General features: G+C 50.9%; 1 protein-coding gene across 2 annotated transcripts; it reads right to left on the bottom strand.

The window, feature by feature from the left end:
• Positions 1-256: 256 nt before the first annotated feature.
• SGK2 (serum/glucocorticoid regulated kinase 2) lies at positions 257-17819 on the bottom strand. 2 transcript variants are annotated; one of them, XM_030463283.1, is made up of 16 exons: positions 17769-17811; positions 14869-14978; positions 14227-14370; positions 9115-9184; positions 7875-7932; positions 7034-7083; positions 6377-6434; positions 5281-5364; positions 4841-4972; positions 4288-4400; positions 3716-3752; positions 3073-3159; positions 1583-1678; positions 1160-1315; positions 684-773; positions 257-486 (listed from the first exon to the last, which is right to left on the bottom strand). In XM_030463283.1, exons 3-16 carry the CDS (start codon positions 14276-14278, stop codon positions 331-333), a joined length of 1239 nt encoding a protein of 412 aa, XP_030319143.1. In that variant the 5' UTR covers positions 14279-14370; positions 14869-14978; positions 17769-17811; the 3' UTR covers positions 257-330. The 2 variants fall into 2 exon arrangements, with proteins under 2 accessions (XP_030319143.1, XP_008504494.2); XM_008506272.2 differs by lacking the exon at positions 14869-14978 and having other exon boundaries at positions 17769-17819.
• Positions 17820-18506: the final 687 nt, after the last annotated feature.

Below are 18506 nucleotides of genomic sequence, written 5' to 3'. Positions count from 1 at the left end.
ACCACAAAGTGAAAACAATTCTGCCAAGTAGCACAAGATACTTGAGAGGTGATAATAATAAATAATAAGTGTCTTATTTTCCCAACCAGGAGAACAGTCATTTAGAGGGAAAACCAAAAGTTGAGAGCTCTGTTCCCTCCCAGCCAGTTAGTGTATTAGTCCCAATTTCCTTAAGCCATGAGCAAAGGACAGTACCAATCCTCTCTCTCAAAAACAAAAAACAAAACAAAACCAAAAAAAAACAAACCAACAAACACACAACCAAAAAAAAATTACCACAACATAAAAACATTCAGTTAAAAACCTGGCTTCTCAAAGCCTCTATAAAACCTAGATGTCCTCTTCAGCTGGTGCATAGGAAAAGCCTAAAAATGCATCTGAGGCACTGGAGCTGCTGGCTGCTAGGTCAGGCGTGTGGGTGATGGAGGCAGAGATGGCTTCTTGGGTGAACTCTGGGTCAAAGTGTCTCAGATCAGCTGGACCAGCCTAAGCCAAGGAGCAGAGAGGCAACACGGTCATTTTGAGAGAGCAGACCCCAACCAACCACTTACATTCAGACAGTCTGAGAGCTGCTCTTCTGTTATCACCACCAGATTCACAGCTCCTAACCCTCAGCATCAGAAGAGATCTGGAGAGGATTCCTTCTGTACCACCACATAACAGAGACCAACAGAAATACTCACCACATTGGGATTAAATGGAGGAGTAATCCTCTTGTGGTACAAGTCATCCCAGTTTATTGGGCTGAAGAATACATGACTCTTTATCTCAAGCTGCATAAAAAGGGGGGAAAAAGTCAGTCTTCTGCCAATCCTCCTTTTCCAGCACCTGCCAGTTGGTTTCATGGCCTTAAGCAAGACTTGGAGCTACCACATACCCGTATAGGGGCCTATATAACAAATTCTTAATACACAAGGGTCATGGTCCAATAACCCCTTGAAGGGAGGTGATACCATCACACACTGGTGTCCTAGCTTGAGGACACACTTTGAGTCATAGTGTTTCCCTTGGGAAACTGAATTTAACCCCACATGCCCCTTTTAGGGAGCTGGAGAGACATCAACCTGCACAGAAACCTTTTTCCAAGGCTGTTATGAAAGAAAGGCTCAGCATAGAAAAGTTTCCTATCCATCCTCCCTTCCTAATGGAAGCAACGTACAAAATCTGTCTTGGCACCCAGTCTCCTCTTCTGGTCCTTGTGAAGAAGTCCCTGGAGGATGTCACAAGCTGCCACAGTCTTGGTTCCCTGAATCTGGAGTGGCTTGTGCAGAATGTTGTCATACATCTGAGACACATCCCGGCTGTAAAAAGGAGGCTAATTTGAAAGAGAGGAGAAGCAGCCAGGTAAAACAGGAGCTACCGTAAGCAACCACACATTGCAGGTCAAAACAAGCCCTGCAGCAAGTGGATGAGGGAGAACTGCCACGTCTTTGTCCAAAAGAGCAATGGTATTATGGAACCAGGCCATCTGGTTCAGGATTCATGCATCTGTGTCAGGTATCATATGAAAAGACCAGCCTCACACCACAACTTTCAAAAATAAATTCTCCACCATGTAGAGTAAACCAGTTTCCAAACTTACCAGTCCAAAGAGCATTTCATAGAGAACAGCTCCCAGGCACCACCAGTCTACTGTCCTGTCATATGGCTGCTTCTTTAGCACCTCAGGAGCCAAGTACTGGGAAGAGTCAGAAGCAAATATTCGAGTTAAATTAGAAGTAAATATTTGAGTTGGGCTTTGGAAACCTGGCTGCAGTTCCAGCTGAGCCATTAGGAAGCACACTGATGCAGTTCCTAATCTGCTTCAATAGATTTCCCACTTGTTTCAGTGCAATGGGTTTGAAAGACACCTCCCCATCCTCCTCAAATGGTTGTTCTGGACTACAGAAATTTCTCCTCCTAAAGAGGACTCGTGTAAGGATTCACTGCTCACCACAGCTCAGCCAGCAAACTCCTCCTGCTCTGACACAGTCCAACTCTAAGAGGCTCCTTCTGCTTCGGAGAAAGCTGCAGTTTTCAGTCCCAGTAAATCTGCCCAAAGCACCAGAACTACCAATAACCACCACCAAGGAGCAACAGACCAGAATTCAAGCAGCCCCCAGAACAAGCACCACATTGAACCCAGTCTCACCCAGAATTCTCTCTGCACATTATCAGCCTCTTTATCTAGGGCAGGAAAAAAAAAAGCCAAACACATACAAAAAACCCAAACAAACAAACAAAAAAACCCCTACAAAACAAAGGTCAAACATTCCTGCCTGGTTCCTGCTGTACTATTGCACAAGTGAGTCCCCACTGAAAGCCATGGGGTGTCACCAGAATTTTTCTGCCTACTTCCATTGAGCTTCAATACTGAAAGTTACCTTTTAATTTTTTTTTTTCTACAGACCCTTCTTCAAGCACCCTGAGACAGGGTAGCAAGCCAGATGTATTGCCATGTCCAAAGTGCTTCCAAGATCCCCAGTTCAGTTAGAAACGGGGGGGGGGGGGGGGGGGGAAGCCTCCAAAAGCCAAACTGGGGACAGGCTTTGCTAAAACCTATCTGAGGTGCAACAAAGAACTGGCATCTCCTCCCCTCTGGGGAGTGCTCCCATTCCTGAGAAGAGCCTGGTCCTCCCCTCTGCACAGGGTGCCTGCAGCTCCTGAGTACCAAGGAGATGCAGAAGAGCACAGCAAGGTCCTGTGTATGTTCAGTACCAGCAGGCTCCTGGTTCTGCAGCTCCAGGGCAACAGAGCAGGCAAACAGCCTGCAAACAGCCTTGCTCGTGAGGTCCAGCGTCAAGGTTGTCTCCAGAGCCACCTGGAGCAGCCCCAGTTTCACAAGACCAAGTATAGGGATCCATGCCCCTGACAGTGCAGCAAATTGAAAGCACCAATCAGGTGCTACAGGTAACAGCTCTCATTCTGCCTTATCTGGACTCCAGCTTCAAGCTGACAACCCCAAAGAGCCCCAAAGGTCCAAGTCAGAGCCCCTAACTTGAGATGCTGAGCAGCCACACAAGTCAGACTCAGACCCAGTCTCTGCAGGTTTTCACACCCCAGGTTGCAGTGAAACCCCAGCACATGCTGTACCTCAGGAGTGCCACAAAAAGTAGAAGTTGTCTCCTCTTGCTCCATTCCTTCTTTGCAGAGTCCAAAGTCTGTCAGTACTACGTGTCCCTAAAAGAAGGGAGAAACTTCAGCTTGTCCACTCTTTCTAGAGAGGAGACAGGATTTCAAAGCATCAACCTTCAACATTGCATCTCATGGATGTTTTAGTTCCCCACTGCTCATCTGCTTCCTCTCTGCCTCCTGGACATCCTGAAGTATCAGAGTCTACATAGAAAGTAGTATCTAGATTATTTTTTTAAAAGTTGTCTACAACAGCATAACTATGAAGAGATCCAGCATTGCTGTGTTGCCTCCAATTTGCCCCAAAGCAAATCTATAGAGAAGTCACCACCCAAGCAGCAGCAGCAACTTGCTCTTACCACCCCTGATCCCTGTCCACAAGTCAGATCCCAGCTTTTGGGAATGAAGCTGAGAAGGTCTCAAGTGTGCAGTTCTGCAGAGGGCTGGCTCATCCCCTCTTGCAGGGCCTGCACAGAAATGCAGCAGTGCACACATACAGAATCCATGCAGGACATGAGGTACAGACCAGCTTGCAGAACCAGGACCCTCTGTTTACAGCCCTGGTGCTTTTAAATGCAGAAAACAGCATCAGCTGTGAATATACCTGGCAATCCAGGAGGATGTTCTCAGGTTTTAAATCTCTGTAAGACAAAGAATGCTGTTTGAGCAGATTTGGCCAAATTTTTAGAAAAACCTTGATCTGAAGGACCATCCACTAAGAACAGGAACTCACAAGATTTCCCAACCCAGTTCACCAAGACCTTCCCAAGTGCAGATTCCCATCACTGTTGGGTATCAGCATATCATGTACGCAAGCAGATAAAGACTGTGCTCATACGGGATCAGATGTTAGCCTGCATTTCCCAGCATGTCCTCATAAAAATTGGGTCCAACAGGCATTTTCTCCCTTCTTGTGAAAGCTTTTACATTTTTTTCATGCAACCATTCTCCTTCCCACTATCAGACTGGGAGTTTTGATTGCCCCTGAGGTTCCATGCAGACATCCTCCCTCTTGCATGGCGAAATCCCAGCAGTGCTCTGCCTTGCCTGGCATAGCTACTCCAGTCCTCCACTTGGCATGGCCCCAGGAGAAATCCTTTCCCTCTCCAGCCCTTCCCACAGCCTGGCAGGGCAGAGCTGGTGCCCTGGCTCTCTCTAGCTACCCACATGCCTTACCTGTAGATGATGTTTAAGGAATGCAGGTACCCAATTGCACTGGCAACTTCTGCAGCATAGAATCGGGCCCGGGGCTCACGGAAGCAACGCTCCCTTTGCAAGTGGAAGAAGAGCTGCAAATGGATCATAAAGCTGATCATTTCTTCTCTGAATAACCAAAGGTTGTCTACAACAAACCTAAAAGCCAGCTAGTTGAATGAAAATCCATTTGCTGCAAGTAGCACACTATCAGCACCAAATAAGTCCAAGCCTAGTGGCTTTAAGCAACTTCTGGAAAGGTGTTTAGATTGCTTAATTTGTCCTCCTTTTATGTCACCATCTTAGTTCATTGTCCCACAACTGGTCATCTACTGATCTTGTTATGCTTTCTGGCTTGCTACAACCCAGAGGCCAATTATAGCTGTAGCATGGCAATGAAGGGTGCACAGAGCTGAACCCTGAGATGTACAGCATGAGTTCGACTGGGACAAAACACCCACATTAACCTCCCTGCCAGTTCCAGATAACACAGAAAAAGACACACAGAGGATTAAAAGCCTGTATGTGCACTCACCTCTCCCCCGTTTACGTAGTCAAGCACAAAGTAAAGCTTCTCAGAGGTTTGGAAGGAGTAATGGAGTCCCACAAGAAAGGGGTGCTGGACATTTTTCAGGAGCACGTTGCGCTCTGCCATGATGTGGTTTTGCTATCAAAAAGCAGGCAAGGCTTTAGAGCTTCAGGCAAGGGCCCAATCCAGTCTGATGCTCATTGCTGTTTTGAAAACAAGAGCTGGGAGGTCTACGGTATCATCCCCAGCTCCAAAAGGGATCCACTCTCTCTAACCTGATTCATCTCAGTTCTTCTCCATTTTCCCCTGGCACCAGAAACCCCAGGTTTAACACAGGACTTGTCCACACAAATGCTCACTCAGCCACAAGACACATCAGTTGCCTTACCAGGACTGCAGATACACTGCCCACTATTTGTAGAAACAGCCCAGGAGAGCAGACATACCTCCTTTTTCTTTAGGATGGTTTTCTTGTGCAAGACTTTCACAGCATAAAAAGTGCCATCACATTTGCGTTTGGCCAGGAGAACCTGCAACAGAGAGCCCTGGTCACAGGTTCCAGTCTGACCTTCTGCCACTGGATTAGTGTTTCCTTAGGACAGCCCAACATTCTTGTGAGTGATTATGCACAGACTACAGCTTCAGAGGCTCAGGTACAAAGTTTTAAAGATCAGCCTCCACCCACTGACTTTCCACCACTTTCTCATTCCCAGAAAAGGGCACAAGAGGTCTCCACATCCATCTCTTTCATACCCAAAAGGTAGGAGTTTTGGAAGACATGGAGATAGTCTCACTTAAAATTGGTCCTGACGGTCTCACAAGGTAGAGAATTCTCTAGAGATCCTTTGCCAGCAGGTAAAGTCTGAAGCTTATTTTGAATCAAGCTACTACTCCTCACCATCACTACCCTGAGCATGAAGCACCCCACCCTTCTGTCCTTGGAAATGCTGCAGAACAGCTCAAAGTAAGACTTGACTATGAAAACAGCAGTTTTACAAAGACAGACAGAGAGTTGGGGTTATTCAGTCTGGAGAGGAGAAGGCTCCAAGGAGACCTTATTGTGGCCTTCCAGTATCTCAGGAGGGCTACAAGAAAGCTGGGGAGGGACTTTTTAGGATGTCAGGGAGTGATAGGACATAGGGGAATGGATTCAAACTAAAGGAGGTGAGATTTAGATTAGATATTAGGAAGAAGTTCTTCACCATGAGGGTGAGGAGACACTGGCACAGGATGGGGTGGAAGCCCCATCCCTCTCTTGAAGTTTTTAAGGCCAGGCTGGACAGAGCTCTGAGCAACCTGAGCTGGTGGGAGGTGTCCCTGCCCATGGCAGGGGGTTGGAACTGGGTGATCTTAAAGGTCCCTTTCAACTCTGACAATTCTATGATAAAACCCTGTCAGTTCTCATCTGGTTTCAGTCCCACTCTGGCCAAGTCCCTGTGAAGAGGTACAAGCAAAGGACACAGCCAGAAACTTCTTCAGTAAGGAAGTCTCTTTCCAAGCTGCCTCTAAAGACCTGCAGCCCACCGGTGCAAATCCACTTACTTTTCCAAAGCTTCCTTTGCCAATAACCTTCAGGAAGTCAAAGTCTGTTGGCTTGGCACTGTTGGGCAAGATTGAAACAGGTTAATGTTTCTGTGAGTAAAACATGCAACAGCAACCCCACCATCAACATGGATTTTCCTTCTTGGAAACACGAGTGCTTGTGAAAGGGATTAAAGGGCACTGGATGGGTGATCCTCACTCCCAGCAAGCAGGGAATTCACACCCTGGGTGGGTGCACCCAGCAGAGGGTGAACAATCCCTCAGCAACACCCCTGCTGAACAAGGCAGGAGGGGAAAGCATGAGTGGGGACCAAGTGGCACCTTCACGTGGGTAGGGGGGAAATTATCCCCATTGCTACAGAGAAGATGGGGAGCCAGCTTTGACAAGGAAGCTCTTCCCTTGCCATCTCTCAAGAGAAGTGGGACAAGGGGTGCAGACATGGGCAGCAGGGGATGATTATGGGCACAGGGACCAACTCCAGCTCTGTGTCTTGGAAGCTGGCACACTGGTGGCACACAGGGTATTAAAAGCCAAGTAATGGAATTGTTTGGACTTTTGCAGGCACCACCCATGGGAAAGATGGAACCAACTGCACTCCCCAGTCAGATTCTTCACTACAAGCTCCACACCCTACCTGGCTTGTGCAGAGAGCTTACTTTGGGTTAGCAGAAGGTCCAAGGTTGATGTTGTCTGTTGGTGTTGGAGGCTATGGAGGACAACAGTAACATTAGTCCCAAGGACCTCACCCCAGGTTGTGCTTTCTCTTCCCCAACACAGATCCCTTTGAGCAACTCCCATCAGCAAAACCACAGTGAGTGCCTTGGTAAACTACATGATGAGGAAAGGGAAAATGGAGCAATGGTGCAACTAGAGGCTGTACTAAGCTAGAACCTCATCCTGTACTCACACAAAGAGCACCAAGGGGCTGCTTGGCTCCAGACTTGAGGCTTCCAAGTCCTGCTGTGCTGCCACAGAAGAAAGGCACTGCATGGCACAGGTGCCCACAGCAGCACTGAGACAACAAGGCACTCACTCACCACTGCCTCTGCTAGGCAAGGAGCCCTGTGCACAGCCCTGAGACAGGAGCATTCCTGCAAAAGGACATCAGCATCCCCCCAAACCTTGCAGCCCCCTGCCCACTCCCATCAACCCCCAAAGCTGCCAAGTCTGGAGCCTGGGAAGGGGCTTTCCACACACCCAGCACCCCAGAGGTGCTCATCCCTCTTCCCAGTGACAAGGAGGGACATATATAAACAGTCTTCCTCCCATTCCTGCTCCCCTGAAATCTTCTCCAATGCTTCTGGGAGCATTACCCCTTGTCCAAAAGGCGACATGGGGCCTCTCTGTTCTTCCTCTCTACCCAGAATCACTCATAGGGATAAGGTAGCAGTAGGTGTCCCATGGGGCTAAGACAGGCTCTCCTTGCCTTTCTCCTACAGATACCACCCCTCTCCATCCCAAGGGTGAGGGATTGCTGTCTCAGAGCCATGAGCTCACCTGGGTGCTTTTGTCTGGGCTTCGGGAACGATCCATTAAAAAAGCAACTCGTTCAGCACTTGGGAAGAGAAGAACCCAGTGGTGAAAACACAATCCAGGGGAAACACCTTCACAACATAAACCTGCCAAGGACCAGCACAACCCCTGGGGCATGGTCCCCTCCATCACAGGAGGCTCCAGCTGAGCTCTCCAGCTGCCCCCTTGGTAGCACTGCTGCTCCCAAGGGGTGGGAGTAGCACTGGGGGAGACAGAGGAAAAGTGGGTGCATGCTGGCAGGAGATCCAGGGGAAGACTCCTGGGAGGACAAATGATTTAAACAAGCACATTAAAAGCCACAGTTAGCCCTTCATCTGCAGTGGCAGTAACTGGTGAGGGTCCTGCCACGTGGAAACAAGCACAGCCCCAGCATCAGGGGCCAAACAAGGCTGCAGCCCTCCTGACCATGGCCAGCCCTCTCCCCAAAACACAGGGATGCTGCAGCACCCATCCCTGCAACCCAAGGAGTGTCCCCACAGGGAGTCCAGTTGCGTCCAACCACCACACATCATCCAGGCTGGCAGTAGTTGGAAGCTGTTCCCCCAGGCTGGGACAGACCAGGACAGTTTGGAGCTGTTGATATTGCAGGGAGGAGGGGCTGGCCATGGGAATGAGCTGAGGCATTAAAGCAGGGGCCTCACAACTGCTGCTGGGAATGGAGAACTTGGACTTGAATAACATTTGTTGGTCCTGAGCCCTCCTGTTCACTGTCTAGGGATGGATGAACGCCAGAGATTTCTGCCTTTGGTTTTAATGGTTCCTCCATGCAAAAGCCAGTATTAAAGAAATGAAAGAAGTAAAAAAAAAAAAAAAAAGCTCTACACCCTTCTCCCCTGCCCGACAGACCTTTGCCCATTCCCCCTCAGCCCCACCAAACTCTTACACCCCAGGGAAGCTCTGAAGGCTCCCACCTCCCCAACCTTTTCCAAAAGGGGGTGCAAAGACCCCCTCTGACCATCCCCAGATCTCACCTGTGGGTGCTCCCCCTCTCCACCCCCACACATCACCAGGTGCAGACCCGTGGCCATCCCAGAGCCCCCCTCCTCCGTGCTGCCCCTGCCAGGAGATGCTGGTGGCTGTCCCCAGGGCCTGCCCACAGCTGGCCGGTGCCAGCCAGCTCCATCCACGGCTCAGCCAGCACAGGGGTTTGTCAGGCTGAGCCTTTTAAAGGGCTCTCATCCCACTGGGAGGGTTTTGTACTCACTAGGAGCAGAGCCTGGAACCGGAGGCCTTGATGGTGTTTCCTATCCTCTCCCGGCTGTGCTTGATGAGTTCTGGGAAGGAAAGTTGGAGTAAGGAAGCCACCGATCAGCTGGTGGCACCATCACAAGTGCACAGAGGCATATTTGTTCTTCTTCTGACCTTGCTCTTCCCTCCACAGCCACCCTCCTCCTCCTTCCACCCACATACCAAAATAACTGGGAAATTATAGGAACCAGGACAGCTCCCCTCCCACCCCAGCCAGGAGCCCTCAATAGCTCACAGGACAGGGATGAGCACCCTGACCCACAGCAGGTGTGTGTGTGTGTAACGTGGGTTAAATCACTACCATTGATCCTCCCTGAGCCACCCCTGGGTCCCCAGGAGGGACAAGGAGAATGCTCACAAGGAGGAGGTTGTGCTGGGATAAGTCACACCCTTGGCACATCCCCTGCCCCTTTCATTCAGCACTTAATTAAGGACATGAATGAAACCTTTCAGGGCTCTGCAGGAGGTAAAGCCAGCACACACACAAGCAACTTGCAGAAGGACATGCAGTCAGTGCCAGAAGCTGGGATTCCCACCAGGGAGCATCCCTGCTGCTCAGCCCTGCAGGCAGTACCCCCACCCATCATCACCATCACCTCTCATCACCATCACCTCTCCCCTTGCAGAGAGGCAAAGCCCTGAGCCTGCTCCTCCCAGACCTGCCTGAGCTAGGGAAAAGCCTGAGAAGTGCAACCTGTATGGAGAAGTCTCTCGTTCTGCTTGCTGTAGATAACAAAAATATTCTAAGACTCCTTTTTACCCCCTGGCTCAGCCCTGGTTTTGCTATTGAAGGGAAAGAGAAAGAATTAAAACATTCACAGAAACATTTATTCCTCCCCAAAACCACATTAATTCCTCCACCTTTGTAAACACAAGCATGTTGCCATCCTGGAATAGCTCTTCTACAGCCCAAGGACTTAGCAACACCAACTGCCTGACCCCATCTCCCTGAGCAAGGAGTTTGCAGGACAGCAGCAAACTTTGAAGTAAACACCAGCCCGTTCACAGCACCCTTCCCACACAGCTCTTGGGATCTGGCAGGTTGCAGGAGCTCCGTGCTCCAGGGAGCACCCAAACCAGGCACTGCAGCAGTTCTGGGACCTGGGTGCACATTGGTAGCTTGGGTGGCTACCAAGAGAATGGAGCCCTCCATGTATAGGAGTGACATGGAAAGGACAAGGAGTAATGGGTGCAATTTACCCCTGAGGAGATCCCAACTGGACATGAGAAGATTTTTCACTATGAGAACAACCATGCATTGGAATCATCTCCCCAGGGAAGCAGTGGATTCCCCAACACTGGACACTTCTAAGACTCAGCTTGGCAAAGTACTGGGCCATGTCTTCTAAACCATGTTCCTACTTAGAAAGGTTGGGCCAGATGATCCTTGAGGTCCCTTCCAACCTGGAATTCTGTGATGTGGTGAGGAGCCAATAACCAGGCTGTGGTTTCTGCGTTTCTGAACGGACAGGGGAGAAGAAAGGAATTTAAAGCAACTCAAACCATTCACTGAGTGAGCTGACACCATCAGGCTGCTCTGAGACACTTACCTGCTCAAATCCTTTGCCTTGCAGCAGGCAGACAGCACCCAAATGGATCAATCCCCACCTCCTGCCACTGGGCATAGTCCTTATTTCCCCAACAGTCTGGCTCCCTATGGCTCACTAAGCCCTACTGAAGGTCACCCAGTACCTGCCTCAGGGCTGTGTCTGTCCCACAGGCTGGACAGACAGCATGGTCCCAGCAGCGAGACATCAGCCTGATGTCTTGGAGCAGGCATCATTCACTCAAGGCTCAGCACCAGGGAAGATCTGGGCACAGGGGATGGCCAGAGCACACAGACAGAACCCAAACAAGCCCAGGAAGTTTAACACATCACTCAGAGTCCACATGTTCAGCTCCATCAGGTGATGCAGCCTCTTCCTCTCAAATCTGAACCCCTACAAGCTTGGGTTTGGCCCCCAGGGCCAGCTTCCTGCTACCAACACTGTTCTGATCCCAGACTTGGGAGGGGAAATAAGGAGCGGGGCACGGGTGGGCAAGCCACAAATGCATCCCCCTGGCTTGGAGGTACTTGCTGGCAGAGCACCATGCAGGACAAGTTGCTGGCTCTCTAAGGGGCTTGGACGAGGCTGCTTTAGCAAGGTCCCACAACCTGCAGCTGGGCAGGAGCACGGCTGCTGAGCAAAGGCTGCACAGCTCTTCCATAACCACAGCCTGGCAGCCCCTTCATGCTTCCTTCCACCAGCCCAATTCTGCTCCATGGCTTCACTGGAAGTGAAGCTACTCAAGAAGTCCCTGCTGACCTATAGCAGCATTTTCCAGCAAAGCTGTTTCATTAAAAGCACTTGCTGTGAGGCAAGAGCCTCCCTTTTTGCACTGAAGTACCATGCACATTTTTAGGATAAGTCTATCCCCCTCCTGTACCTGGCTCAGGCCACCTTCCCCAGCCCAAGTTCACCTTCAAAGCCAGGTTAGTCTCTGCTTTCAATCTCCTGGACAGGCTTTTCCTTATCACTAACAAACCTTACCCCCCTGAAAGCAAAGATTTCCTGAGCATGCACACGCTGAACAACAGAATCAGAAATAGGTCACGAAAATACACTGGAGTCCTCGGTGATCCATGCCTGGCTGCATCCCTCCCTCTGCCTGCTGGGGCAGCAGGGATGCTCCAGGCACGGCCAGAGAGCATCAGCAAGCAAGTCAAAGAGTTTCCTGACATGGTGTGAGCAGCACACACCAGGAACACAAACCACTGCACCCCACACCTCCATCCCCACACACCCCAACCCTCAGGCCAGAGGCATCCCCCAGGCACCTCCTCCCACACCCCAAAGCTGCTGCTTACAAGTTGGAGCAGTTCCCGCAGCCAAACCCCCACCACCACACACATCCCTCAGTAACATACGGTTTCTTTCCGGCACAGCACAAGCAGCTCCCTCTTCCTTCACCACTTCCCTCAGCACTGACCCACATTCCCACGCTGGCCCAGGGATATTTGCTACAAACCCAGCAGGAACGCAGCGCGTACCTCGCGCACGGAGAGGAAACCTCACGGAGTCGTCATCTGCAGGCTGCCTCCCACCCTGATGTCACTGCTCTCAGCAGCACTTTCCTACCTAACCTAGATTGCAAACCCCTCCGAGCAAGTGCCTCGTCCTCTCCGTGCTCCTGGGAAAGGCCAGTGGCCAACTCGGGAGGCAAGGAGGGCCAGCAGGTGATGTTTTGAAAGCAGCACAACCTCCAGAGGGGTAGGGTTGGGAGAAGGGCACCCAAGACAAACCACAGCTTTCATCCAGCAGAGGGGCTGCCTGCAGCATCGTGGCGGGATGCCCCAGTTTCAGCTTGGAGAAGGAGCACAGGGGGGGGGGGGAAGGAGGACTCCAGCAAACAGATGCTTTTACTGGAAAAAAAAAAAAAAAAAAAAAAGACAAAGAAAAAGCAGCCCAAGCTCATCCCTGCTACAGATCTAAGAGATAGCTCCAGGCCAGCACTGAGCTCTGCTTCTATTTCCACTAAGACACTACAGCAGCCAGCAAGTCCAGGAGGAGGCAAGGAAAGAGTTCAAGGGACTTTTGCACTTGGAGAAGCTTTTGTACTGTCCTCTGCAGGGCTCCTGGCTCATCCAGTTTTCTCTTGAGGATCCTTTCCCCAGGGACACTGCAAACCAGAGCAGAAACCTCAGCCAAGCAACCCTGACTCTGGACAAGCTGCAGCCCCAAGGCAAACAACCCTCTCTACTTCAGAGAAAACTACATGCCAAGCTGGCAAAACCAACCAACCAACCAGCTAAAGGTAGCTAAAACTTGGAAGCCTTTGGAAAAAAATAATCCCATGAAAACCAAGAACAAAGCATCAAACACAGACCTGGGAGCACATCTGTCAGCAGAGGCTGTGTCCTGAAGCATGGGAAGCAATCCACAGCTGGTGAGCACAGACACCCCTGGCTCCGCATCCTTGCACCAGCCCACCCTTCCATGGGCTGCCCTGGCAGAGCAGAATCCCAAGGATTTTCCCTAAAACTCCCAGGGGAAAAGTTCTGTTTCCTCCAGCAGTTCATAGAGCCTATGAACACCCCCACCTCCTCAGGGTTAGCAAGCCACTGCTGCTGGCTGCCCTTTAAAGAGAGCAGGAAAAGCTCATCAGCTGCAAAAAATAGAGACACCTGCTAGATATAACCAAGGAAGGAGAATTTAGGTGTGGGTGGTAGTTCTGGATGAGGAGTGAGGGGTGCAGGTGGTAAGGGGGAGTAAATTACATCCTGGCTGGCATCTCAGGTGTTCAGAGTGATTTTCTGTATGTTAGTAAGCTGAAAATTTGTCTGGTGTCCTGCAGTTTGGAGGAAGGTCAAAAAAGTCATTTGGTTCAGGTCAAATCCAGAAGAAGCTGCTCCTTCCAGGGTCCTCCACCACCCCTGGCAGATTGCAGCCTGGGGTAGGCAGACCAGAGCTTTGCAGCAGGAGTAAATGCAAACATAAAACACATGGAGGAAAAAACCTGGTGTGGGAGGTGATTTAAGGGAACAGAGACTAAGCTTGGAGCAAAAGGAGACATTAGAGGAGGGCTGGTGTCTCCTCTCTCTCTTCATTAAAAATAAAGCAAGCACTTCTCCCTACTATTGGCATTACCTATAAAATCTCCTTCCCCCACACTATGGCTACCAGGATGAAAACACCTGAAACATCTCATGTGCTCATTGCCATGTGTAACAAGAGAAACAACGTGTTGGTTGGAATATTGGTCTCTCTCAGGTCAATGCCTGAATTTCTTTTGCTCATTCAACATCCTTGCACTCAAGCACCTCCTCTGCCTTCCCCCCTGCAGGTCCCCTGGGAGCTGGGCTCCCTGCAGCACTTGCTGGGAAGGGCTCCACCACCCCATGCTGTCAGCAGACCTCCACAGGGAAGCCTCAGAATGTTTTAGGTTGGAAGAGACCTCCAAGATCATCCAGTCCAATCTGACCAACACCATAAGCTAACTACTACACCGTGTCCTTAAGGACCACAGCCTCCTCCATGTCCTCTTTGTCCCCAGGGGTTAGTGACACCGTAGCAGGCAGGAGCATTACCCTTTGTCTTCTCCAGAGCAGTGGAGGAAGGCTCCATCCAGGCCAGGTACATAAAGCCAGGCAAAATAGTCCCCTCTCCTCCCAGCTGTCCAGCAGTTGTCTCTGGGTGTCCTCGGGATGCAGAGCACGTGGATGTGTCCCCAGCTGCAGAGTTGAAGGACACAAGAGTCAGGGAAACAAGCCCTGGGGTGCAGTGCTGGGACACGGGGCAGCTCCCTGACCCTCACCAGCACCCACCCAAGCTCAGTTTGGTGGGGATTGGGGTGCTGGGTCACTGAGGGTTCTGTCACCATTCCCATGTCCCTCTTTGCATTTTTCTGGCCAGTGCTTTGGGACTGTCAAGAGGGCACTGGATGAGAGCTGGGTGGTGCTGGGTGCCTGTTTGACTTCTGCCCAGCAGAAGAAATTCAGCCTACATTCAGATTTCTTCTAAATATTCTAAATATCTAAATTCAGATTTCTGCTCTCAGGAGAGGATCTTGCTGTTCAATGCATTTGAGGTGCTGAGATTCATTTTGTCTCCCTGTGCCTGGGGTGACTGCCCCGGGGACCAATGGCTCCCTGGCACAGGAGGGGATATTTTCTGGAAGCACAGATGCATACAAACCACCAGCAAATCCCCAGCATAGCAGAGATCCTCACCTGGGGGTTCACATCAGATGCCACCAAATGCCTGAGGCAGCTGCAGAAGGCTTTGCCCTGGAGAGCACCATGACTCTCCCTGGAGAGGTGTCTCTGGCAAGCAGTTGTCCCTGCAACAAGGGACAGGAGTGGGACAGGAGTGGGACAGGAGCAGGGCAAGCCTGCATCCTCAGCCACATCCAGCAGCAGCTTTTGCCCATGCTGGGGCACATCAGTACCAGGCTGAAGGGGCTGCCAAAGGTGGGAGGGCTTGCATTCTATGGGTCTGCAGGGACACATCCTTACAGGTGCTGCAGACATGCCATGCACTGCTGTCACCAGGACTGGGTTTGGTCTCTTGCCCTGCCCAGCACCCAGCAGGCTCCTAAACACAATTCAACAGTTCTAGAAAAGCTGGAGACCTCCTGGGCTGGGTATTGAGTTTTGCTGGGGATGATCTTCTGCATGGGGATGGTGGCTCCCTGCCCTCCAGAGCACACCTCTGCCAGGAAAACTTCTGGCTGGACTTGGGTCCAGGGGTGATGACAGCTCTAGGGTGATTTAACCCCTTCAGTGCAGGTTTCCTGGATGGGCAGGAGAATCAGGCAGAGTGGGAACAAACCCTGGCTGCAGAAAGATGATTTTCCAGCTGTACTGGCATAGTTCAGAGCCTCTGGACATTGCCTGTGCTTGGAAACATTTTCTTTTTGCCCCCAAGGGAGGAAAGATGCCTTCACTTCCCTGAGCCCTGCTTAGGGTCAAGGGGTTTCATGGCTCCAGAGCTGCAGTGGCTGATCCTGGTCCACCCATGGCTAGTGCTGCTCTCCTTGGGGAAGTCACATTTGTGGCTTCTCCAGTCTGAAACAGATCAAGTGGACAATCCAGCCTGTTGCCACTGCAAGCAGAGTATATAACACTTTATCTGCTGTGTATATATGCTGTTTTACAGGGAAATGTGTACTCTCTTAATCTCCCCAACTAGCCATAACCATAAAAGTATCACTGCCAAGGAACCACACAGTCCTGAGCAATCAGAATTGCAGGGAAGGGTCCAGCTAAGATTAAAACAAACATTTCTCTGGAAAGCCAATTGCCATTGACCTGCAGAGAAAGGTGACCTAAAATGTCTGGCTATTCAGTTACCTCTGTTGGGTAAGGAATAGGACAGGGATAATAAGGTCTTAGCCTGCTTCTTCATTTTAAAAGGAAAGTCATAAAACCAAAGAGGCTTCTGGTGACCAGTGGGATTCTTTAAAAGTTTGGGCTTTTTTTTCCCTCTCTGCATTTTTCTCTTCTAAAAGCCAAGGCTCTGCCCAAGGCATTGTCCTTGATTTTGTTAAGGAATCCCACATGGCTGCTGGGAAGTTTCCATGTTTTGGTAAAAGGAGCCAAGAAGAGACAGCTCAGAATCAGGTTTTAATTCTGAAGGACAACTCAAGGGGGTTTGAGCAACACTTGCAACTTTCTGTGACTCGAGTATTAGGTTGCTTGTAAAGCCGTCACAGCTTTGGAGGAGAAAATGTCTGACGTTATTATTCCAAAAAAACTCGTTAGCTAGGATTTTATTCTTTACAAGTAGTTTTTAAGCAGAGGCACCATCTTACTGAATAAATAACACGAAGCTGGAAGCAGCCTGGCTGTAAGCAATGCAGCTGCCAGGCCTTGTTCTCAGGGAAGGAGCAATTCTCCAGCTTGCTGTCCTCTCCTCCCCAGCAGGACTTCAGGACACATTACAACCTATGTTTTAAAGCATTTTCTAAAAAGAAAACAACTGTTTGGTGAGTGCCTCTTCTCTCTCACAGCACAGTCAGCCTGACTCAAGCTCAAGCCCAGCATGTGACCAGCCTGGCAGGGACAAGGGCAGAGCAGCAGTTTCCCAGCTGGATTGAGCAGGGTTTAGCAGCTTGGAGATGGCTCAGAGAGCCTGAAAACAGACCCCTCACTGCTGGCACAGTGCTGGGTTTGATGGGAAAGCTTGTGGGCAAAGCATCCCTGGGAATGCCTCCCCTCTGCCCTGCTCCATGCCCATGAGCTGCTGGCTCCAGCACTGCTGGGTGGGATGCAGGTTTTCACCACTTTTTATCCATGTGTGGAACCTGTGAGGCAACTGGTGCTGCCTTGGCTGGAGATTGTCTCCAGCAGTTGGATATACTGGGGGCAGTGGGCAGCCCAGTCCAAGGTGGGTCAAGTGCTGCTCAAGGTGATCCCAGGAGCTGTGAGCTCTGCTCTGGGATCTGCCGAGCCCACCTCTGTTCCCTTGCTCTGATTCTGATCCTCCCTGTCCTGCCGGGCAGGGGCAAGGGGCTGTGTGTCACAGGGATGCCAAACACCACCCCCAAGCTTCTCCAGGCCCAGCCTGGCCACAGAGATGCAGCCCAGGAGACCACAGCCAAAATGACCCAAAATTTCTGGTGCAAAGCTCAGCCTCGTGGTGCTGGCTGCAGCACAGCCCAAGCCTCCTCTCCCTGTGCAGGTGGCTCAGGGACATGGAGGGACACACACACGGTCAGGCACCAGCTACATCTGCTGATCTGCCAGCTCCTGAAATTCCTCAGGCTCAGAAGCACTTCTGGCTGGTGCTGGGCTGCAGACAGGAGCAAGGTGGTGGAAGCTCCTTGTGATGGAAGTTTCCTTGGGGAGGCACAGTTGATGAAAGAAAATTTTTAACCTAGCACATTGTTTCCAGAGGGAGCCAGGAGGCTGCTTGTTTCTTCTCTGGATTCCTCCACAACTGGGAAACAAATTCACTACTGGAAATCAAACCCCCTCTGCTTCCAGCTCCTGTCCCTGAGCCAGACTTGGGGCCCTGGCAGCAAGGACCAAGTTGTTCACAAGAACTTCTGCTCCAGCCAAGCAGGTTCTGGAATATTTTAAGAGAAGGAATAGTCATGATTATCCCAGAGAAATGAAATTGGTGTTACCTGAGGGGAGGCTGGGGTCCAGGGCTGGGGCAGTACCGGGGTCCAGGGCTGGGGCAGTACCACACTCCAGAGCCTGTGCCGATCGCCCTCCCGCTGGTTTTATTTTGGCAATTCGGTCTGAAGGTCGAAGGGAAAGTCCGAAGGAGTGGCTTGTGGCAGGAAGTAAATGATTACCCTGCCACTGAGCTCCGAGGGGACTGAGGCACTCGGAGCTGGGTTGAGAGAGGAAAATCCTCCCCTTGGGGGGGATTAGAGGGTAGCTCGGTGGCAGGGAACTGCAAAGGGTCAGAACAGAGTGCTCTGTTTGCCAGTGACTCTAGTGGGTCACATGCCAGGTCCCAGCAGAGGTAATGAGGCATTGGTCACCCCCCAAACACCAGTGAGAGCTCCTGGATGTGTGACCCATTGCAAGGAAGGAGCTGGGCGAGGTGCTGCCTCATCCCTTAGCAGCACTGCAGCCAGGGTGGGAGATCCAGGGGCTTTTACATGCTTGAACTTTGTAGCTGTCCTACAGCCCCACTTCTGTCTCCTTTGTGACTCTCCTCTGGGCCACATGTATTCAGGAACAAGCATATGAGCAGCCATCGAGGATCAAGCCACACAGGAACATCAGAGCTGAGCCCAGAGGACTCCTCTGAGAGCCAAAATCTACTGCTCTCCATTCATGGCCTCCATTCTTTCCTCCCCATTTCTTTTCCTTCCTCTCTGCAAGTGCCCAGCACCAGCAGTCACCACCCC

The sequence above is a fragment of the Calypte anna genome, chromosome 20 (assembly GCF_003957555.1).
Source record: "Calypte anna isolate BGI_N300 chromosome 20, bCalAnn1_v1.p, whole genome shotgun sequence".
Classification (NCBI taxonomy): domain Eukaryota; kingdom Metazoa; phylum Chordata; class Aves; order Apodiformes; family Trochilidae; genus Calypte; species Calypte anna.
The sequence above is the reverse complement of the archived record's forward strand: the minus strand, read 5'-3'. Positions and strand labels throughout refer to the sequence as shown.